Raw genomic sequence first — 21,379 nt, 5'->3', positions numbered from 1 at the left:
CATTTCCTTAAATCTTTGTCTCCATCTAGTGGTGTGTCAAAGTACTGACACATCCAGTAATTTAAACTTGTGTTGAACTATTGTGAATTTAAACAATCTCAAATTATATATACTCCCTTATATTAGCCTTCAAATCAGAATACAAAAACGCAAAAGCTGATTCCCACGCATTGTATTCTTGGCTCAAATGAAGAGATACCCAGTAAAATATCAATGGCTTAAGTACAATCTTAAAAGTGAAGAATTGACTCAGACAAAAACCAATTTTGCTAACAAAGAAACCTTTTTATTGTACATATAAAAATACAAGTTATTTTGTCTGTTTTTTTTTCCTCAGCCTCTGTGTGCTGCAAAGAGGACTGAAGCATGAGTAGTGCTCAACAGATATTGGCCCAAAGAGGCAAATCAAATAAACACTAGGTCTGCAAAAGGAAACACTTGAATCATGATGATGATTTAGTTTTATCAGACCTATTCTACCTGCATATCTGGCACATATGACAGAAACATGTGCAAGATATTCCGAACAACCTCAAGTGTTGTTCTGGACAAACAAAACCTGATACATTTCAGTGCAAAATAAGTACATTTTAAATAGAAATCCCAGTCGCAAAGCAGCATCAAAACATTAACACTGAAAACATTGACTGTAGTATGTGTGATTATCTGTTAATGCTGTGTTATGCATTGGGCTGTGGCATGTCACAGCTGGCTCAGCATCTGCAAAAACCTGCGAGTAATGGAGTCATCTCATGTAATGTGTGATGGCTCGTAAGGGGTAAAGAAGGGCTGCCTGTAGACGGGCTTCCATCACTATTAGGTTTGCATGAACCTGGGAAAAAAAAAAAATTGAAGTGCGTCATTACCTCTGAGTTACAAGCTTGCACAATCAAGGCCCGTCTGTAGCGTTTCCTTCTCTAATAAAATTTAAAAAGGAAGAATAAAGAGGACACACTAAAATGTCAAATGAGTCATTCTTTGTTGAGAATGTACCAAAGAGCACCAACATGTTCGGATGTCAAATTATTCATTCACCCATGCAGAAGAGGCCAGGTCAGGTGCATTGTCTCAACATGTCCGTACCTTTTCAGAGTGTCTGAAGTGCCTCCAGAAGGAGCAGTAGACGCGTGCTGTGGTCTGCTCGGGGTGACAGGCCACGGTTTTAACAAACACCTTCAGAGAGCGCTCCAACAACACGTTCACGCTGCCGTAATCATAATCATCATATCTGCATATACAGAGTGACAAACATTTGTGACAAAAAGGACAAAATCCCATTTTAAATCTTTGCTGACTCAGTGATTTCTAAAGGACACTGACCGTATCCCATAGAGGCAGTGGATGTAGTTCCACAGAGCTTTTCTCAGAGTGTAAGTGTCCACACCTTCATGCATGGCCATTCTGTGGTAGGTCAAGTCACTCACAACCTGCAATGTGACAAGGAAATCTTAATAATGTGCTCAGTGTGTTCTCTCTTGGAGTTATATTCTGAAACCCGAACTAAGTACCAATGTGTCATTTCATCAGGTGGTTCGAAGATGCCCCCTTTTTTTTGTCATTTCTATTTCCAGCATTTGCTGGTGATCTCTCCATTGGGTGGTAAAAGATTTAGATGACTATCTTCACCTCATTTTTTCACTAATGACTTCATATAAAGCCATGTCTTCTTGAGACCCTTCCCTTTATCACACAAGGTGATTTTAGAGGCCTGAAGAGTAAAACTGCATTTCATACAAAAACAATGATCAAGTAAAGTGTGAAAAATAAGCTGAATTTTCCGTGGCATAATTTTGACTTGATTTAAGTTCCTACCCATATAACCATGTACTTCTATTTGTTTAAAGGTGAGGGTACCTGGAATTTCTCATCCAGGAGCTGGCCCATGTCTGGCAGTAGTCTGTTGACCAGAGAGAAGCCATGGTCCTCCCATGAATAGTCCTGCACACATCACACACCAGCATCAACAAACAAAGGTCTAGGCAATGCACATAATTTCAATTACCATTTAATCTTCGAAGTGTCCACCAGAACAAAAAATATACTGCTAGAAAAATCAGCCAGAAATGACAGAATGGTTCCACATTACCTGTGCTCTCATGGTCGGTGGTGCCTGCTCTCCTCTCGGTGCAAAGTCCTCATATCTAAACCCTGGATCCTCCACCAGGCGCAACACTAGCTCAGGTGGAGCTCCCCTCACCACCGCTTGATAAACACGACACAACAAACAAGATGACGTGAGTAATTGAGTATCAACTAGCTGAATGAGTGTGATGCAAACATGTCTGTACCTGTTGGTATGCTCTCACTCCTCTCTCTCTCAAAGCGAGTCACCATCTCCTCCTGTGTGCACTCCTCCTCCTCCTCCTCCTGTTGTTGCAGCTGCTGTTGTTGCAGCTCCACCATCCTCTTCATCAGCACCTCCACCTCCATCACTCCATCAGCCAACTAGAGGAAATAAAAGAGTGGAAAGGCTTGAGGTTCTTCTATTAAACTGGTGTGACTAGTGAAAGAACACTGCAATGAATTAAACCCCCCTGTGTCCCTGTCATGTTGTCACAGCTGTGTTGAAAAATGACTGGACTCACCTCTTGCCTGCCATCTTCATGAGCGGGGCTATGGGGGCTATGAGAAAGGCGACTAGGTGAATGAGGTGCGAAGGTGTAACCTCCAATGTGGTCAGGTTCAGGTTTTATGCCGCAGCCCCACACAAAAGAGCAGAGTGAATGAGCATGTGCCATCAGGATCACAGCATGTATAAGTTCAGCTAATGACCAGCGAGGCTCTGCGCCAGGACAAACCAGCTCCTACAGGGCAGAAGAGCACATGTTGAAATATCTCAACAACTACTGCATGAACTCCCATGACATTTGTGAGTATCTGTAGTGCTCTTTATTTACTACCTATAATTTTATTTGAGTGCTCAAATTCAAACAGAAAGAAAAAAAACTGTGTCCATGACATGTACACTACTCTCTTCTAACAATCCCACAATGCAATGTGCTTTAGAGATGCAAAACTACATCAGTCACTGATGACGCAAAATTATTATTGTCTGAAATGTTGATATAAACCACTGATTGTCTATTATACAAGGAAAGGTTGGTGAGTCAACAAGGGAGTAACATGAGAATCAGCCCAAGTCAGAAATTCAATGTATTACCAAGTATTCCTATTATATAATGAGCTAAAGAGAGCAGAGGAATGAGACACAGGGAGTGAGTGGGTGTTGTGTCTGACCTGGATGTGCTGCTGTGCAATGAGCCAGGGTCTGTGTGCCAGCAGCTTGTTGAGTGTTTGCAGGCTGCGGAGTTTGGTGGGAGCGTGCTCCAGGCCACTCAGCCAGCTCTCCTCCCCTCCAGCCTCCAGGAAGCCCGCACTGTGCTGCTGTACCAGGTACGAGCACTGGTGTCGAGCTGCAGCCTGTGAAGCATTAGGAAGAGTCCAGATTAACATTTGAGGAAACAAGCACAGTACCCCCATCTGTTAAAGCTCAATCACTGGTCTGTGCATCACAACTGCATAATGCATAAGAATTGTCTGTTCTCATAAATATAACAGGCTCAGAGGTTAAAGCAACACAACTGAACTTCTCCACCAGTAGATCATTACAAGACAAATGACCAGCATTTCTGAATTGAAAGGGCAGCTAATGTGATGTAAATGTATGAGCGATGAGGGTCATTAAATGTTTATGGGAGGACCACTGTCACTGGCAAGCCTGTTTATTGGCTCGCTATGACATCATAGTTGGATACCCCCTCAAGGAGAAAATGGCCCGCCAAATCCATTTTACATCTGTCATCTGGGGAAGATCTAAAAAATTTTGGACAGGGTGGCCGGTCTGGGGTACAGCCTCAGAGTTGGGTGGTTTATTTGAATTACATGTATAAAGTAAATTAAATCCCTAGATCTATGCAATATTAAACCAGATGGATCAAACTGTTCATTTCTTATAACAATGAGACACACATAGTGCTTTCTTTAGCTAACTTTGGCTGCACTCTTTATTTACTCCCAGACAGGGACATCACTGCTGCATAGTGGTTAATGCTCACTTCCAAATTTATATTTGCTCAACTAAATCCACTGTAGTGCTCTTAGATTTATGTACAGCCACTGATTGCCACAAAATTTGTTTTCCATGTAGCAGTACCTTTATCAATATATTTTTGTATTTGTATTTTTCTGTAGAACACGGCTTAAGGATGTGTCTCTTATGTGTCCCTCCAGTATGCAAGGAACTTAATTTCAAGCACTGGGTCAATGGACACTGACAAATGGTGCATCATAATGATATCACATCAAAAACATCTGGCTGTTATGTAGGTTACAGTGTAAAATGCCCTGAAAAATAAACTGCGCAAACAGCGTAATATATGTAGCTGTAACAACAGTTGCAGCTGTTTGCCAAGAGACCTTTCACAGCTGCAGCAAATAAAATTAATGACAAGTTCGAATAAGGTTTGTTAAGGATCCAGTGCTGTCATTAAAATAGTCATTACTGTTACTGCTTGCTACTGTAACTGGCACACCTAAATCGGCCTTAACTACACTCCATTTATTAACTGTGGGTAGGCGTGCCCACTCAGCACTGGTACAGTGAGATGTTCTGGTGGAAATATAAAAAAAAACAAAACAAAAAAAACATAAGTGTAGTGATATCACTTCACTCAGTGGGCCACTTCAGCCAATGACCCAGTCTGAGTGTACTTATTTATTGGTTACTGCGACTGTAAAAGCAGCATTACCACATTTGAACTGTAAAACTGCAATACTGTGGCTTTATCAAACTACAAGTGGAGGATGGAATAATAACACCACTATAAAACCAAAATTATTAACTGTGCATATAAAAAGAAACAAATCATAAAAGCACTTTGGCACTATTGACTCTCTCACAGAAACAGAAAATAATAGCTGCAGGGTTGGCAGCTGAATGTTTCGGCTATTAGTCCTGAAATATTTAAGTTTAAAAGGATAGACTCACCATACCTGTAGCCTTTCACAAACCAATCAGAGCATTTATAGCTGTTGTTACTAGTGCCTCATTTGACACAAAAGGAATAAATCCAGATGTAAAGAAACACAAGGCAAACACAATTACTTCAAAAAAAAATTACTCACACAAGCTTGATTTAAATTAACTGGGAATTACTTTTTGCATATTTAATGATGCCCACAATTTGACTGTCAGCACAGCACCACACCAGTGAAGGACAACTGCAATGTGAACAAACTAATGCAGTTTAATATAGCAGCAATAAATCCTGCTTTCATAACAGTTGCATTTTCATTGCACAATTAAATCTGCAATAAAACTCCTAAGGAAGCCCAGTATTCATGTTGAATAATGTTAAGACTCATCACTGGGCCCCTCAGTGAGTACCAGGCTATGCCAGCCCCCCATGACAGATGACACCATTCTCTAGCCCTAACCTACCATACCTTTAAACTGACCTAATATACTTTAACACTGCTTTTACCTCCTACCCCTCATACCACCATCCAAGCAAAGAGTAAACACTCTGTGGATTGACTCAGCCTCTTATCCTCATTGTATCTGTTTAGGCCATGGCCACTGGTATGGGTGGCTGTACATCAGGCCCTGGCGCTGGATCTGAAAGTTCTGAAAGGTGTAACTGGTTAACAATTATTGTGGTTTTGTTACCATGATGGCAATGTAATGTCTCCAGTGATGGGGCAGGGGACCATCCAGCTCGAAAAGAGCATGCTGGGTCCTCAGGAAGCAGCTGAGGTACGCATGGTGCAGTGCCATTACCATGGTGATGTGGTCCACACGACCCAGTGAAAGAAAAGATTCAATCAGGATGTCCTGGTCCGGCCCTTCTTTTAACATCTAAAGAAAAAGAACAAGATAAAGAATGGGTACATCTCATGTTTCTTTTAAGATCATTCCTACGTCTGCGACTGACTGGAACAACTTCTGGTTCAACTGAGGATTTAGGACGTTTCAAGTCTCTTATGTTGGCACAGAAGATGGGAGGAGTGAGGACAGTGCTGGAGGAGCCATGACTGAGAATAAACAAGACCATCCTTCACGGAAGTCTTTTGTGAACTGATGTGCCCCTTTATCACAAATCAGTTGGAGATTGGACACTTCAGATGTAGGATCTGAGAAAAGGATGTCTCATGTCTTTAATAACATGCTTCCTTGAGTCCTCTCTCCGTGTTTTCCTTGCATCTTACGTGGGCACGACTAAGACAAGGAAGAGATGCAAGTGAGGGAAACGAAGGTGCTTATAATGAGATGAACCCTACCTATTGGAAATTCATCACTGATTTCCTGCCAGCTAGACTCACTGGCAAGGATTCACTCACAAATGTTTCTCTTATAGGTGGAGAAAACAAGTTGCCTTATGAAACAGAAAACAACACTCTGATTGGACTGAGTCACATATGAAAATCGGTATCTTCAGTCACCAGCTTTGGCAACACATCTGTGGTGTTGCTCCTCTTGATGACATGAAGCAACAGGCACTGCAGTATTGCAGCAAAACAGTCTCCCACACATCTTACACAGCTCTTTAGTTTTAGATAAATGAAGTCAGCCATAAAAACCATCACACAAATATAGAACAATGTCTCTGATTTCACAAAACAACGATAAGAAATCTGATTCTGTGTGGAGTAAAATTAAAACAACTGAAATAAGCATGACACAAATACATAGTACCTGTAAAATCTGAAAACAAAACATGGAGGCCAGCTGTGTGCTACGCTGAACTCAACCTGTGAGGCTACAGGTCTAATATGAAACAACACTGTCACAACCGATTTCTTGTGTTTTTATACCACTACAACATTTTATGAAGGCAACGCATTTTAACAGGTGCTCTCATGCAGTAACACCTAGAATATCTATAAGTAAATTTCACACACACCTCTTTAGAAGGGATAAAAGCACTTGGACCTGAGGTCAGAGCCCGAGGCACTTCAACTCCTTGTTCCTAGTTTTAAGGAGGAAGACAAAGTTAATTATGCAGTGAAATAAAGATTAATGTCTTTCACATTATTCTGCTAACTACCTGCTCTATTGATTGTTTGATCAATTAAATGTCAGAAAAGGTGGAAAGTGCTCATCACATTTCCCAAAATGGAGGCAAATGTTTTCTAATTACTTGTTTTGTCTGATAAACAACCTAAAACCTTATATCATACTATCACAAAAGACAGAAAATCTGCAAATTCTCTTAATATGGACGTAACAGCTGATATAGAACATTTTAAGATTAGTGAGACAAACGCAGGCAGCCTCAGCCCCCATGACCTCACCTAGCCCGAGGCTGTAGGCTACTATAAGTGGAGAGACCCGTTTCAATAACTTGCTCCCTTTAAAACCACATACAGTTTTAACCAAACCATGCGTTAAACTCACCGACATCATCGGCAGTTTATAGCAATTTTTCTCAAATAAAGTGAATAAGTGTCAGGCTGTCGCAGTCTGACTGGGCATTGCGAGAAGCTCCTGTGGGCAGTGGGAAGGCTAGGGGGGGGGGAGTGTCTGCTGTGTTTTTCAGGACACCGGGGGTGGGCGTGTCCGGCCTGCTTGTTTGTGCACACCAAAGCACAATCTTGCATCACCTCCTACAGTTAAACGTCTGATGAAATAACCAGCAACCCGAGAGAAAGTGGTAATCTCCTGCAAGGCTGTTGTTACGGATATCAAGCAATCATACCTATTATTAACAAATGTACTGTGGAAAAATATGTCCCACGGCTGCCGAAATATTTTTTCCTACTGCTCTGTCAACATGTACAGTACCAGAGACGATTGTGAACAGTAACCTTGCATTACCTGTGCGGTTCGCAGCAGCTCGGTTGCTCGCTCCTGTACCTCCTGCAGCGGGCAAGACTGGGACAGCCGAAGCAGATGCAAAAGAGTTTGTTTACTCAGCCGTGCCTTACCGGGTTGGTTCAGTCCTAAGCACACCAGAACCCCCTGACTCAGCTCCTCCAAAGCCGCTGCCCTTTCCTCTTCGTCCCTGCTGCACAGCCGAGCTAAGCTTTTCACAGTCGGCCCCACGTCGGTCTCGGACTCGGACCGGTGGCGAGAGCCTGAGCCGGACACTCGCCCAGGTGTGTTTTCTCCATTAGCCTGACAGGTAACGTCTGACTCGCAGTGACTGGCCATCTTTCGCATTGGTCCCCGAAGCTCCTCGGACTGGTTGTTGAATCACCTGGACTGAGTTACCTAGCGTAATGTTACTGCTAGCTACTGTTAGCTTGATGCAAACGTTGGTTTTCTTATCTGAAAAGTAACTGAGGTCCCTGTTGCCTCTCTAAGTTTATAGCGCAGCCATCTGTTCCGCAAATCATGCTAGCCGACGGAACACCTTCAAAGCAACCAGGTGTTGCCCATTTTCACACCTGCTTACCGGACTGCAGCGACAGCCTGCCGGTTAGCTCGCCAAGTTAGCCTAGCTGCTGTTAGCAGGTGCTGCAAACTGGTTCAACAGCGCCATTTGACGGTGGCTCAGTAATAAAAAAAACAAAAAGTAAACCAGTGGCTAGAATTCTAACAGAACTCCTTGAATGTAGTAGAACCTGCATTTAAGCTTACCAACGGTTTGCATGAGGTCATTGTGACGTTTGTGAAAAACTTTCCACTAATGAACTGCGCTACAGGGCGCATTATTTATTCACACACATATATATGTAGCCTAACTAACTTACAAAACCTTTACCGTTAGAAGAGTAGCGTTTCTGGCCTACAGGTTTATCATTTGTTTGTGATTCTAGGTTGTATTTCGCGTTTAGTAAACTTACCATTGGCTTTTGCATTACCACAGTATTCTAAAACTCACAGTAAATTGTATATTTACAGTATGTGCGTAGTATTTGATATTGGCTTTCTAAAACAAATTTCATAATACCTTTATAATGCTGAAACGCCAGATATCTATTGTTAATTGCTATATTAAATCCATCAATTTCTTAGAAAAATTAAGGGCTAAATGAATAATTCTGTCAGTCACAAGTCTACTGTTTATCTCGGCACCACATGACTTCCATGGCTACACGCTAATAAAGGCCTAAACCCCCAAAGGTCCGCATTAGACTAAGAATCCAACTTTGATTTTGTTGTAATCATTGACATTTGAGAATAATTTTAGGACTTTAGAGTACTTTACAAGACTATGCTGAACTGCAAAAACGTTATGATTGTAAAGGTTTGCCATTGTGAACGTTTTTGGCAATGGAGTGAAACTGTTCACCATTTAGCTGGGAACACCCCCATCTCGACCTTCTGGTCCTCAGAGCCCACATTTGGAGCCACTGACCATAGAAATATTTTGTGTTTTATGTACTCATTAAAGTGTGTACATCTGTGTGTGCATTTGTGTCTGATAATTTGGCATTCAGTAGTTTCACAATTTTATATTTACTTCCTGAATCACTTTTATTTAGGAAAATAAAAAACATCAATGGTGTACCCTTATAATCAGAGATGCAACTTGTATTAATTTACCTGGATACACATCTATATCAAATATAATAATAGATGCCTTTTTGTGAGAGTAAGAGAAGAAAGTTGAAGCTCAGGGAAGAGAGAGAGAGCTGACAGTGACAGATTTAAACAGACAAGTGTAAGTGAGGTGCTGCTTCATTTGACATGACCTGACATACCGGCAAAGAAAACCCCTCACGTGTATTTTCACCGTTTCCCTATGAGGGAAGACTTTATTAATAAACACACAGGCTGGCTATGGAGGATGACCTTCGGAGATCTCTGGATGTCCCCATGGCAACTGCTGCTTCATGTCCCGAGGAAAGCCAAGGGTGGAAGAGGTAAGACTGAGAAAGGAGGAGGCAGAGGTGGTTTGGGAGAACTCAGGATACAAGCAGAGGTCAAGATTCACACACACTCATGTTTCTTTTCAGTATTTTACAGGAAGTAACCGTTGTTTGTGTGTGTGCAGATGTAAAGGGGGAAGTGGGATGCAAGTCCTCAGACAATTTTGTTCTCCAGCAAGGCAATCCTCTTTGACATACTCTCTAGTAAGCTGTTGTCAAGGACAGCAACAATGAAAACTTGTCAATAAGGCAGAAGATATGTCAACAAGATTAAACCCTCCCCTCTTGTCATCACATGTTCAGACCATTTCACCCTTTGTAAAGGATATTTTTTTTCGTTAGTGCCTGTACAGCCTCTTCTACTTTCTTTTGGAACTTTACAAGGGAGTCACATTCGCAGGGGTCCTCGTCTATGGGATCAGAAAGCACAAGTTCAGGTGTGGATATATAAATAACTTTTGAGTTATTGTACCATTAATTAAGTAAGTTTATGTTTTTAATTTCAACTTCTGACCTTTACAGATGTTAATCTGCAGCTTCTTAGCAATCTGGCTCATAGCCTTGAAGTCGGCCGTGTAGAAGTAGTGCTCGCCAGTGGGCTCAGAGGCAATCTCTTTCAGCTCGTTCTCCACTGCGCTGCCCACTCCAACAGCATACATCCTATAGCCTGCAACATATACACATGGTTCCCTCATTTGGCTGGCTTAAGTAGGTATTTAATTAGTAGGCATGGGTTGAGATGGTATTTTTCACTGTGTTGTTTTAACTTTAGCTTTTATAGCTTCTGTAATAACAGCACAGCCCACCACTGAGGATCACACACAGAGCAGTGATGAAATGTGTGCTAAAGCTCCACAACCCTTCAGATCATCAGAATGTGCACAGTCCATGTTTGATAGTTAATCACAATGGTTTGTAAAGCAGTATTAAAATAACCAACTGTGTTATTAATGGGACTCCAAAAAACATTTTTAAATATGAAGTTACATCTTTTGTTACACAACACAATCGAAATTTGCTTTGTTACTGTGTTGAGTGAAATAAAGAGTACAAGACAAACTACTTAGATTTGATAAGGGATCTGAAATGACTCAGGTTTGATAAGCAGTTTCTGAACTGGATCCAAATCCCTTCCTTCTTTGTTAGTCTACTTACACTACACTCATGCATATAGACATAATCAGTCGTGTCCCTCCTACCGTTTTCCTTGGCTTTCTTGGCGGCTTCTCCGATGTAGTCCTGACTGCGTCCATCAGTGAATACGATGCCCACCTTGGTGACTCCAGGTCGGGCACCTTGACTGGGGCTGAAGCTGTTGTCTGATAGATAGTGGAGGGCCTGACCAGTCATGGTTCCCTTCTCCATGTAGTCCATCTTCTTCACGGCATCCTTTAGGTCTTTCTTGTTGTTGTAGAGGCCTAGAGGAAACTCCTGTGGGAGAAGAGAGACAGAAATGTTCCTAAGATAGGAAAGGACTTATTCTTGTGATACTGTAAGCAAAAGAGGCATGTACCTGTCTGACTGAGCTGGAGTACTGCACCAGTCCAACATGGGCATTGTTCGGAGAAACATCCAGGCTATCGATGATCTGGATGATGAATTTCTTGACAAGCTCAAAGTTCTCAGGACGAATGCTCTTGGAGCCATCGATCAGGAACACCACATCTGTCGCCGTGTTGCTGCAAGCTGATGATATCAGACACGCACAACAGGAAAGTGTGTTAATGCGGTAGCACAAGGACCACATTGAACAAATACCTCTATACACACACACACACTCACCGCTGCAGCTGCGACCATCATTCATGAGGGTAAAGCCATCTTTGCAGGCACACTTGTATGATCCGGGGGTGCTGATGCATACCTGCTGACAGTCATGATCTCCACTGGCACACAGGTCCGACACTGTGTGTGCATGCAGAACACACACATACACAACAGAATATATGTAGAGGCTCACACGCAGAAGGGGGTGGGTGATTAGTTTTATGAGGAGAGAATTAAACTGTCAGTTTTAAAATCGAGCACTGATTTTTAATGATCCACTGTGACCTGCTGTTGACCCCAACTGTCTTTAATATGTGTAGATTATGCAGGAATCCAGTGGATCCTTAATAACAAATAGGTGGAAGAGACTGAAGTAGCCTTACATCTGAACAAAATCTGATTTGTTTTCTGTTGTGTTTCTAAATGTGGTGCTCAGGCTTATCCAATAGAACTCCAACTCAATGATCATGCAGCTGTGCCCTTGGACTGAACATCTGCAGTGAAATTGGCTTCTGCAAAGTGAGTGGCAGGCAGCAGTCAAAACTGCTGCAGCCTGGGAGCGCCGAAGGGCATCGCTAATTAGAGCTTTAATGATTGTCACTAATGGATTGGTAATTACAGACCGATCAGTCTCGCCTTTTGGTTGTGTGAGTGTTGACTAAAGAACAGGAGCAAACATCGTTCTAAAAGGTTGTTCCTGCCTTAATGTCCTCATGTACTGGGAATTATAATCAGTTTGAATGGTTTAAGGAATACACTGTAGTCCTGCTGAGGAGCAGCAGAGGACAAAGGGGAGGAAACTGTAAACTGGAATGAAAAGATGACAGTTCTGACATCTTACCCTCAGTACAGGAATGACAGCACACAGCTCTCTTCATATTAAGGCATGGATAATGACTGTCCCACCCTGACTACTTCTTTTCAGTAAGGACTAATCCCTCTGTTCTGCCTCCTTCCCTCCTCTTCTCCCACTTCCTTCTCCTCCCATCTTACCACAGATGGCCTCCTGGAACTTCTTGGTGAGCTTCTCAATGACACTGTAGCTTTTCACATAGTCCACGTGGTCATCCAGAGGATCACTGGCCATCTGCCTCAGAGTTTTCATGTCCACACGTCCCACACCGATGGCAAAAATCTCAATACCGGCATCCCATGCACGCTGAGCTACATCCTTTACATTGTCCTGGGGACGCCCATCAGTCACAATAATGGCAATCTGTGAAGAAGGTCAAAATTAGTGACCGTAATTATTAAATGTGGTGAGAGACTGTATGTAAAATGTCTGACCTTGCTGATATCAGGAGATTTCACACGAGCGCCCTCGCCTTCACTGAACGCCACATTCAGAGCAAACTGGATGGCCAGACCAGTCATTGTTCCAGTGGACAGAGGCTCGATCTTGCTCACAGCTTTAATCAGTCCAGCTTTGGTGCGGTGAGTCTTCAGAGACACCTACAGTTGTACAATGGCAAGGTCAGCTAGGATCCATATAAGGTGGTTCAACAAATGACCAAAATTTGAGCTATGAACTAAATGGTCATAAATTATCATAAATGTTAGTAACACATACCTCGTTCTTGACACGGCTGGCATAGTTGATAACTCCCACCCGTGTAGTGTTGGGTCCAACATCCAGCCCCTCAATGACTTTGGCCAGGAAGACCTTTACTTGCTCAAACTCCGAAGGACGAACGCTGCGACTGCTATCAATTATGAAGACGAGATCTGTGGGACGGGCTTGGCACAAACCTCCAGCTACATACAAAAAGAGATGTAATTATTGTGTAATCATATTTTATTAGGTTGTATAACATGTACAGAACCATCAAATTATCTGATATACTGTATAGATGTTGATACAGAAACTGAGTTGGAGAAGGAGGATAAAGAGGGGGAGGAGCATGGAGAGAAAGGGGTGAGTGGAGAAGGGGAGGGCAGAGGTGATGGAGTCTGTTGAGTTGTACATAAAAAAAGAAAACAAGACACATGGAGGCAACAGGAGTAGAGAGGGGGAAGGAAGAGATGGAGGAAAGTGTGGCCCGAAAAGCAAGGATGGAGGAAAGAATGAGTTGTGTCTTTCTTTATGCAAGAGAGTTTTATAAATAATTTTTTGTCTTTAATGTAAAAAAAAAAAAAATACATTATTAATATTATTATACTGATATTCATGTTTTTGAGGTACAAGCTTTATCGGTACAACTGAAAAAACCACGTTATGTTTGTGAAAGAAAATTGATTTTGTGATTGTGTCTGATGGTAATAAAGCAAAGGGTGGACAGGATTTTCAGTAAGAGTTCAGACATTTCTGGCCTGGTTAATCTAAAACTATCAGTGCCTGTGAAGCATCACTGATCTCCCTTCTCACCCTTCACCTCTCTCCCTCCCTACAGTTCTTCATCCTACCAACTTTTGACACACTCTCTCTCTTACATGCACACAAGCACGGACATCCAAACTTAGCTCATACACTGCCTGAAGCGAACATCAGCATTAAATGTAATACTGACCACTCGCTCCAAATAATTCACTTCTGATCAATGAATGTGCACAGTACAGACATCCGTACGTCTGTGGAATTACATTCTTTACATCAACCTGATCAGTGTTTGATTGTTTGTTTTGTCTTGTTGCTTTTCTTCTTTTGTCTCTCCTCTATGCACTCACCCCAACCGGTCAAGGCAGAAGGCCGCCCACCAAGAGCCGGGGTCTGTCAGAGGTTTCTTCCGTTAAAGGGAGTTTTTCCTCTCCACTGTTGCCAAGTGCTTGCTCAAGGGGGATTTGTTGGGTTTTCCTCTATAATAATAATAATAGTAAGGTCTAGGCCTTACTTTATAGTACTGAGATGACTTTTGTTGTGATTTGGCACTATACAAATAAAATTTGAATTTGAACTTTGTGTTAATAATCAACATTGAAACAACATAAAGCAAACATATCACACAGGATGAATTAAAATAAATAAAAGTTCACATTTTTGTATTAATCTCCTTTAGTCCTCTTGCCTCTGTGTGTTTATTCCATGCTACAGTGAAAAACATGCCAATGCAACTAGTTGACATCATAAAAAGTCTAAACTCAGACAAGAATTTAGATTTTGGATTCTTCAGACAAATACATTTTTAGAGGAATATTCTTGATCTGTTCAGACCAGAGACCACTTCAGCATTTTTCACAAAGTTTTCTGAAGATGAGTAAAAAAACAAACAAACAGATGTTACTTATTTTGGGGGTTAAAGGTCATTATTCTTACCCATTGCAGCAGCCCTGCGGGAGTCCACAGCAGCTTGAGCTCCTATGAGGCCAAGTAGCAGCAGGAACAACGACGGGCTAAGCATCATGGTGACAGTGACAGAGGGCTGATGACTAAATGCAGGGGTCCGAGCGTGTCTGCACAGCTCTAGAGTGAGAAGCCAGAAAGGAGACAGAGCAGGGCAAAAGGAGTTCCAGGTGAGGGGTACAGCCACAAAGTGAGACTGAGTGACTCTGAGCTGCAGATTATCAATGCAACTGCTTCACACTTGGCCCACAGACTGCCCCCCTCTGTAGCTCCTGTGTATTCGTGCGCATCTGTGGTAAGTAAGGGAAATACCTGCTTCGGGAGGGCCTAAAACGGTGGGCAAGGAAAAACAAACACACCTTGATATGGCTAGGATGTACAGGTATGTGTGTGTGTGAAAAAAAGTGTTGTGTGCACTTGAGTGCCTGTACAGTGTGTGTGTGACTGGTCGGGGGTACAGGAGCGGCTGGGGTTCGGTGCAGAGTGCGCGCCAGTGCAGCTGCCCCAGGTTGGATTTGGCCAAAGCTCAAACAAACACCAACATGAATTCCTCCTTTCTCCCTGTGTTCCATCATATAGCAAAAACACATTTATGGAGCGGAAGTGAAGGGGAGCCACCATACACAGCCTACAGTGTTCCTGCTGCTCTGCACGTTGGGATGTGTGTGCATTTTTTTTTTTTACATAACTATCCATTTTTGTATAACTTGAATTATACAAATCAATTCCTGGTTTCACACATCCAGCTCAATTCAGCACTCCTGAATTATGTTTGGTTTTTCCATCACTTGCTTTGTCATTTTCATTCATTCTCCTTCATATTTTCTCTCATCCTTTTTACTTCACAGATTTTTATAGCTTCAGGCTCAACTTTAAAATCAAGATTTTAAGTTCACCACATAATAGATCACACAGATTCCTTGATTGCAATCAGATAAAAACATGTTTCTCTTTCACCTTAACCCTTCTTCCTACCTATTTCTCCATTACCCTCCTCTCCACTGTCAGGAAGGCAGCGGGCCCCAGTGGAGTAAATACACTTTCTTCAAAAAGCTCACGTATACATCTTTAATCTCTCTATAGAGCACATATACACACTAAACAGAGACCCCTCTTTTCCCTCTGATACAATATTCCACTCCACCTGACCCAACCCTGCATTCTTCCACATCCCTTTTCCTCCTCCTCACACACACACAAAACCTGAACAAGCTGCAATTCAGGGGGTAGTCTGGGAGGGGACAAGGAGTTGAGGTTCGGACTGTACAGTAACAAGCCAGACAGATTATATACTGACCTGAACAAACTGCAAAATCAACAGTGTGTTACTGTGATGATGGGTTGGGATGAAGGAGCATGTCATCTCCGGGAATGGGCTGTATAAGAGAAGACACGACACACACATGGACACATCTGTACGTACAGTGCAAGTGCACACACAAGTTACGTAACCCGGTCGGCTCAGCAGGCAGGATAAACACAATCATAAGCAGGTAGCTAGATGAGCCTTACCTACATCCATCGGCATTTGAGAACTACTTCACAATTTTTTATGACTTTTATGATTCATCTAGAGCCCAACAAGTGCCCAATTAAACTTTCATGGCGTGATGGCAGTGCGTATGTACGCAGCGGCCCGAGCCCCCTCAACTCCAAACAAAATTTTGTTGTACGTGTCAAAATGTTACAATGACAATAAAATAAAGCTTCTTCTTCTTCTTCTTCTTCTTTTAGCCAAACAAGAAATTCAGCAACAACTTTCATCAACAGTGCTGTCCATTGTTAAGCAAAAATACACAAAATGTACTGTTCACTGTTGCTGTTTATACATTTACTCTTTGATTTTATTCTTTGATTATAGTAAATTTAATAGCTTTAGACTAAGATTTGTGGTTGGAGAAAAAAGATATTTCAAGACTGCTCTGGGAAATTATCAAGCACTTTTTAAAATGTTTTACTATTTTCTGACACTGTAAACCAAACAATAAATAAAATAGCAGATTTGGCTTTTTTGCATTGCTCTAAAGCAAACAAAATGAATAAACATGAGCATACCAAAGAATTTATGATGGCAATGATTTTCTGAGAGAAGTGGTGCATTATCGGACCGTGACTATATAAAGATGTGGCATATTCGCTTTTTTACTGAAAAAGGTAACGTTCCTGTTAGGTCCTCTTTCACTGCCAACAGCCCGACTCTCAGTTTAGAGAATATTTGCCACAACAGTACTCCCAGACATAGGCCTAGAGCAAATAGAAATGTCTAAAACAGATTCTGTAGCCACACTGCATTTCATTAGGCATTTTTATACAAGAACACATTCAAATAAAACCACTTTCAGAGAATGCATTTATGATATTTACTAGGTGCAATATTTGATCTGTCAAATCGGGAGCTTTCAGTATTTGTCTTCATTTTGAAACATTTGAATAGGTAAACCTAATATTTATCCAAAGCTGTTTTCCCCAGCCACCCTCCCTCATGTTCCCAACACAAGTTTATTTGTTATATTTTCTCAAAACAAACTAAAAATCAACACTCTAATGCTGTTTGGACCAGCCAGCCGGTGGACTGGAGGATCTCCAAACCGTGCCTCAGCTTTGTTCTACAAACAACATTATTACTTTCAATCACCTATATCAACAAACCTCATCCACTAATATCAATAAACTCCATTACTTGGCTGAATCCAAGCAGTACAAGTTTTCCTTTCACTTTTTTCTCTGTCTGCATGTGTGTGCATACATACTGTCATGAAGATTGGAAAGACCGTTTCACCATATCCATAAATACTGAAACAGGTTCCCTTTCTTCACATCTCAGAATACTATGTAAATATTGACACGGTGGGACTGGGGTGAACTGAAGCATCCCATACCTGTACTTACACACACTCACTTATGCGCACACACACTGTGTCATCCAGCTGTGCTCTGAGCACTCTCTGTTCACACTGGAAAAATTTATTACCAACTTAAATTCACATGAAAGCCACACATGCAAAGCTCACTGCCACATGATGATAAGAAATCTGAAACTACACACACAAGCACTACAACACTTGCACTGAGCGACAGACTTTACCTGTACACTATATAAAACTAATATATTGACTGTGCTGTGTGGCAATAAAGTGCTAAGTCTTATGTTTCATTTCTGGGATGAATGTGGTGTGTGTCTTTCTTTATGCAAGAGATTTTGAGACATTTCCGCACTGCGAATGAAGTTCATGAGTGTGTATTTCTGCGTGTTTATGCTGCACTCCTTCTGCCAACAGTAACAGCTCGGTAGCCACTGAGCAGGAAGAGGTTCATTAAAAACCCAAATACTGCAGTTGCATAACCAACAGTTCTGTTCATCCCAGAACCCCCGTGCTGCAAACACACTCCTCCTTCATCCCCATCTTCTTCTCCCTCCCACGCCTGCTGGTAGAGCCCACACATCATCCTCTCCTCCTCCCTTAGCAACAGCCCATCTCAGCTCTCCTCCCTTGTTCCCATACCAACATGCTGTCTCGCTCCTCTGTCTCATCCCCTCCTTTATCTGCTCCCCTGGTCCCTGCCACCTCCTCCTCACTCTCATCAAACACTTGCTTCTCTTACTCCCACATCCAAGCTTTACTTCAAACTTTTCTTTACAAACTGCAGGACTACAACCCAGGAATGTTAACGAGAGTTGAAACAAAGACTTTTTTGCTTTGACTACTGAGAGCAAAAATGACACACTGGTCCCCAATGTCATTTCTAGTCTCAGGAAAACGCCTTCAGCTCTTTCAGAGGCGGAGTTTCACAGAGGGTTGTGGTTACCACTAGCCTCTGCAAGTGCACTGCATACTAAGAATAAAGGGAGGAGAAAGCACAGTAAGTGTGTGAACACACAGCAGATGGCAATGCAAATTAAGGATTTTGGTTTTATCAGTGACTGGCATACATCATATTCCTCACTATCCATCTTTACACCAGCCTCTAATTGTGGATGCCTAAATAAACATCTGCTCAAAACATTATCCTGTGTTGTAAAGCATTTATTAAATGCTTATTACTACTTAAATGCTAAAGAGGAGAGCGTAAAGTATGAGCTCTCTTTTGCACCTGAATTTATCTCACTCTCATTCTCTAATTTGGGGCTTAGTCGTGTACTGGAGGTGATCACACCTGAATCAAAATGTTCATGATTAATAAATGCGCATGTTCTAGTGGAGTGTGGAGAACTATTACATTATCCCCCCCACCACACTTCTGGTGCGCAACAAAATTCAATCAAAATAGTCCACGAAACAAAAACAGTCAGGACACTGGAGTCAAACAAAGCAAAATAAATGCAGGAAAAAAAGATGAACAGAACAACAAGTATTTATTGCAGCCCAGTTAAATGCAACCTGAACAAGTCTGCTGACAATAATATTAATTCTGAGAACATTTTAACAATAACACAATTTAGAATTTACAAAAGCATCCATACATATTTAGTCATACAAGCACAAGCACGCACGCGCACACACACACAGTCAGAAATGTATGGGGGAGAAGTCGCAATGGAAGTGGCTGTGAACTTCTTGGGGACTGTCATACTCTATCTTGACACAAGGGGGCACTGGAGAACTTTCTGGAGAGGCAGCACTGACCTGAGAAGGTAACAGGGATGCACCCTTGGCCAGAGTGCTCTCTGCTCTGAGGTGTGAGGGCCGCAGGCTGGACACAGGTGGGAGGATGGTGGTGGTGGTGGTGGTGCTGCTGCTGGGGGTGCTTTGTGTCTGGGTGTGTGATGAGCGCTGGTTTGCATGTGAGGGCCCATGGTCCCCGAGGGGGAAGAACGAAGGGGCAAGCACGGTGGAGGTGGAGGAGGGTGGCTGGTGGTCTCGAGCAGCCCCCATGCTGGCAGGGTAAGTTGGAGGGCACTGACTACGCTGGTGCATGGTTTGCTGACTGTACATGTTACCCCATGGGCAAGACTGGTACACTGCAATCCCCCCTGCACACAGATCCAAACAGACAATTGAGCTTTATTGCAGATAATTTAGCCAAGGATCAGAAACAGGACCTCCCCTCAAACACTTCTGTTCCTGTTGTACACCTATGCTCACCTGTCCTCCAGTCCTGTTTGTTCTCGTTTTCTGTGGCTCCCCATGACCCTTCTTTCTCTGCTTACCACTCATCTCCCACTGATGCCCTGGGCATCAGTTGAGCAGCCTCTCCCCACAGCCTAACCTGACAGCTCCACAAGAAAATATCTAGTTCCTTAATATTCAGCCTGTGTTTAAATCAGTTCCCTTCCAAATTCCAGGTCAATTTTGGATTAACTGTGCAGTATTTTGTTTGTTTTTATATTTTATTTGCACCTCTGATTGGCTTCTTTCCCAATGTAACTCAAGCAGTTAAGGCTCATGAGTAGCACTGAAATAAAACTTTGGCAGCGCAAACTGGCAAAAAAAAAACAAAAAAAAAAACCCAAACAATTTCTCAGTAAAAATAATTACTTAAGATGAAGTACTATTAAATTGTTCCCAAGGCCTCCATGTTCAGTAACATTAAAGAAAACTGAAATGAAGTCTACAACTCTTGCTCCCAATAACATGACAGCCAGTGCTGCTGTTTATTAATCTAAATAATGAAGCCAGATGCCCCCATACAAGTGACTTTTAGAGGTGCCTTCAGAGCTTCATTTGTAGAGAAAGATGACAGGTTGTTAATAAAACTTTACTTTTAATTGGAATATATTTATAAATAAGCATTGCATTTATGATACTGTACTGGTGTTAGATTGTGTTTGTCCGAGTTTACATCCTATTTTTTGTTACCTCTGTTTTGCACCATAAATAAATCCAATCACATCTGATCAAAGTGACTCACCATGATTACCAGCAGGATTTGCCCAGCACTTTGGGACTGGAAGTAGGCATGGCCTCCGGTGGAGTAAGTCTCCACCCCTGTGGAGTTTCCTCCAGGTCCAAAGCTTAGGTAGGATGCAAGGCTGGAATCCGAAGGGCTAGGAGTGAGGTAGGGGGAGGGGGTAAGGAAGGTCATGCGGGGAAGAGACATTTGAGATTGGTGCTGGGGCTGGCTGTTGGGGTAGGAGGTCTGAAGCTGGTAGGAGTGCATGTTGTTTGGCTGGCTGGATGTCAGGTAGTCGAGCTTGTCCCCAAAGTCGAACAGTGAACTGAGGACAATACACAGAACACATCCGTAAATATAAAATGTGTTACTACAGAGCTACCTATATGGTCATCCTCTCTAAAACTTCTAAGATACTTCCATATACTGTATCTGATCCAGCACATGATGGAGTTACACAGTGGGGGGGTTCAGTGAGGGCTTAATATGGCAATGCTGCCATTTTATTTGTTTTTGCTCTCCATGAAACAGGGACCCAACACAAAGCATTTTGCAAATAACTCACATCAGCCTCTTAAAGGGTCAGTTCACCCAATTGCAGCAGGAGTCTATACAGTCATGCTAGTAGCTCTGTGACTATGTACAAACATGTTATGCTTTATGCCAGATGACAATGTCGGCATGCCA

General features: G+C 42.3%; 3 protein-coding genes and 1 long non-coding RNA gene across 6 annotated transcripts in view; 1 reads left to right on the top strand and 3 right to left on the bottom strand.

Annotated features, from left to right (window-relative positions):
• Positions 1-331: 331 nt before the first annotated feature.
• On the bottom strand, positions 332-8,575 carry sesn2 (sestrin 2). Of its 3 annotated transcripts, none has more exons than XM_020606951.1 (11): positions 7,817-8,575; positions 6,903-6,968; positions 5,669-5,857; positions 3,238-3,420; positions 2,586-2,804; positions 2,289-2,445; positions 2,087-2,202; positions 1,855-1,938; positions 1,321-1,427; positions 1,084-1,228; positions 332-832 (listed from the first exon to the last, which is right to left on the bottom strand). In XM_020606951.1, exons 1-11 carry the CDS (start codon positions 8,159-8,161, stop codon positions 746-748), a joined length of 1,698 nt encoding a protein of 565 aa, XP_020462607.1. In that variant the 5' UTR covers positions 8,162-8,575; the 3' UTR covers positions 332-745. The 3 variants fall into 3 exon arrangements, with proteins under 3 accessions (XP_020462607.1, XP_020462610.1, XP_020462609.1); XM_020606954.1 differs by lacking the exon at positions 7,817-8,575 and adding an exon at positions 7,397-7,754; XM_020606953.1 differs by lacking the exon at positions 6,903-6,968.
• A 1,185-nt stretch (positions 8,576-9,760) lies between these two features.
• On the top strand, positions 9,761-10,408 carry LOC109963982 (uncharacterized). The gene is made up of 3 exons (XR_002275458.1): positions 9,761-9,810; positions 10,159-10,253; positions 10,339-10,408. It is a non-coding gene; the product is annotated as an uncharacterized LOC109963982 (long non-coding RNA).
• On the bottom strand, positions 9,804-16,306 carry matn1 (matrilin 1). Its single transcript, XM_020606956.1, has 11 exons — positions 16,158-16,306; positions 14,834-14,980; positions 13,154-13,338; positions 12,871-13,035; positions 12,577-12,799; positions 11,599-11,721; positions 11,330-11,502; positions 11,016-11,247; positions 10,331-10,483; positions 10,146-10,226; positions 9,804-10,020 (listed from the first exon to the last, which is right to left on the bottom strand). The coding sequence occupies exons 2-11, from the start codon at positions 14,919-14,921 to the stop codon at positions 9,971-9,973; spliced, it is 1,473 nt and encodes a 490-aa protein (XP_020462612.1). The 5' UTR covers positions 14,922-14,980; positions 16,158-16,306; the 3' UTR covers positions 9,804-9,970.
• A 4,380-nt stretch (positions 16,307-20,686) lies between these two features.
• Positions 20,687-21,379, bottom strand: part of nobox (NOBOX oogenesis homeobox) — an 8,510-nt gene continuing 7,817 nt past the window's right edge. The window contains exon 8 of the mRNA XM_020606844.1: positions 20,687-21,017. Within this exon, the coding sequence (XP_020462500.1) occupies positions 20,687-21,017 (331 nt within the window). The remainder of the gene's footprint in view (positions 21,018-21,379) is intronic.

The sequence above is a fragment of the Monopterus albus genome, unplaced genomic scaffold (genome assembly GCF_001952655.1).
Source record: "Monopterus albus unplaced genomic scaffold, M_albus_1.0 scaffold82.1, whole genome shotgun sequence".
NCBI lineage: Eukaryota > Metazoa > Chordata > Actinopteri > Synbranchiformes > Synbranchidae > Monopterus > Monopterus albus.
This window is presented reverse-complemented; position numbering and strand designations above follow the sequence as displayed.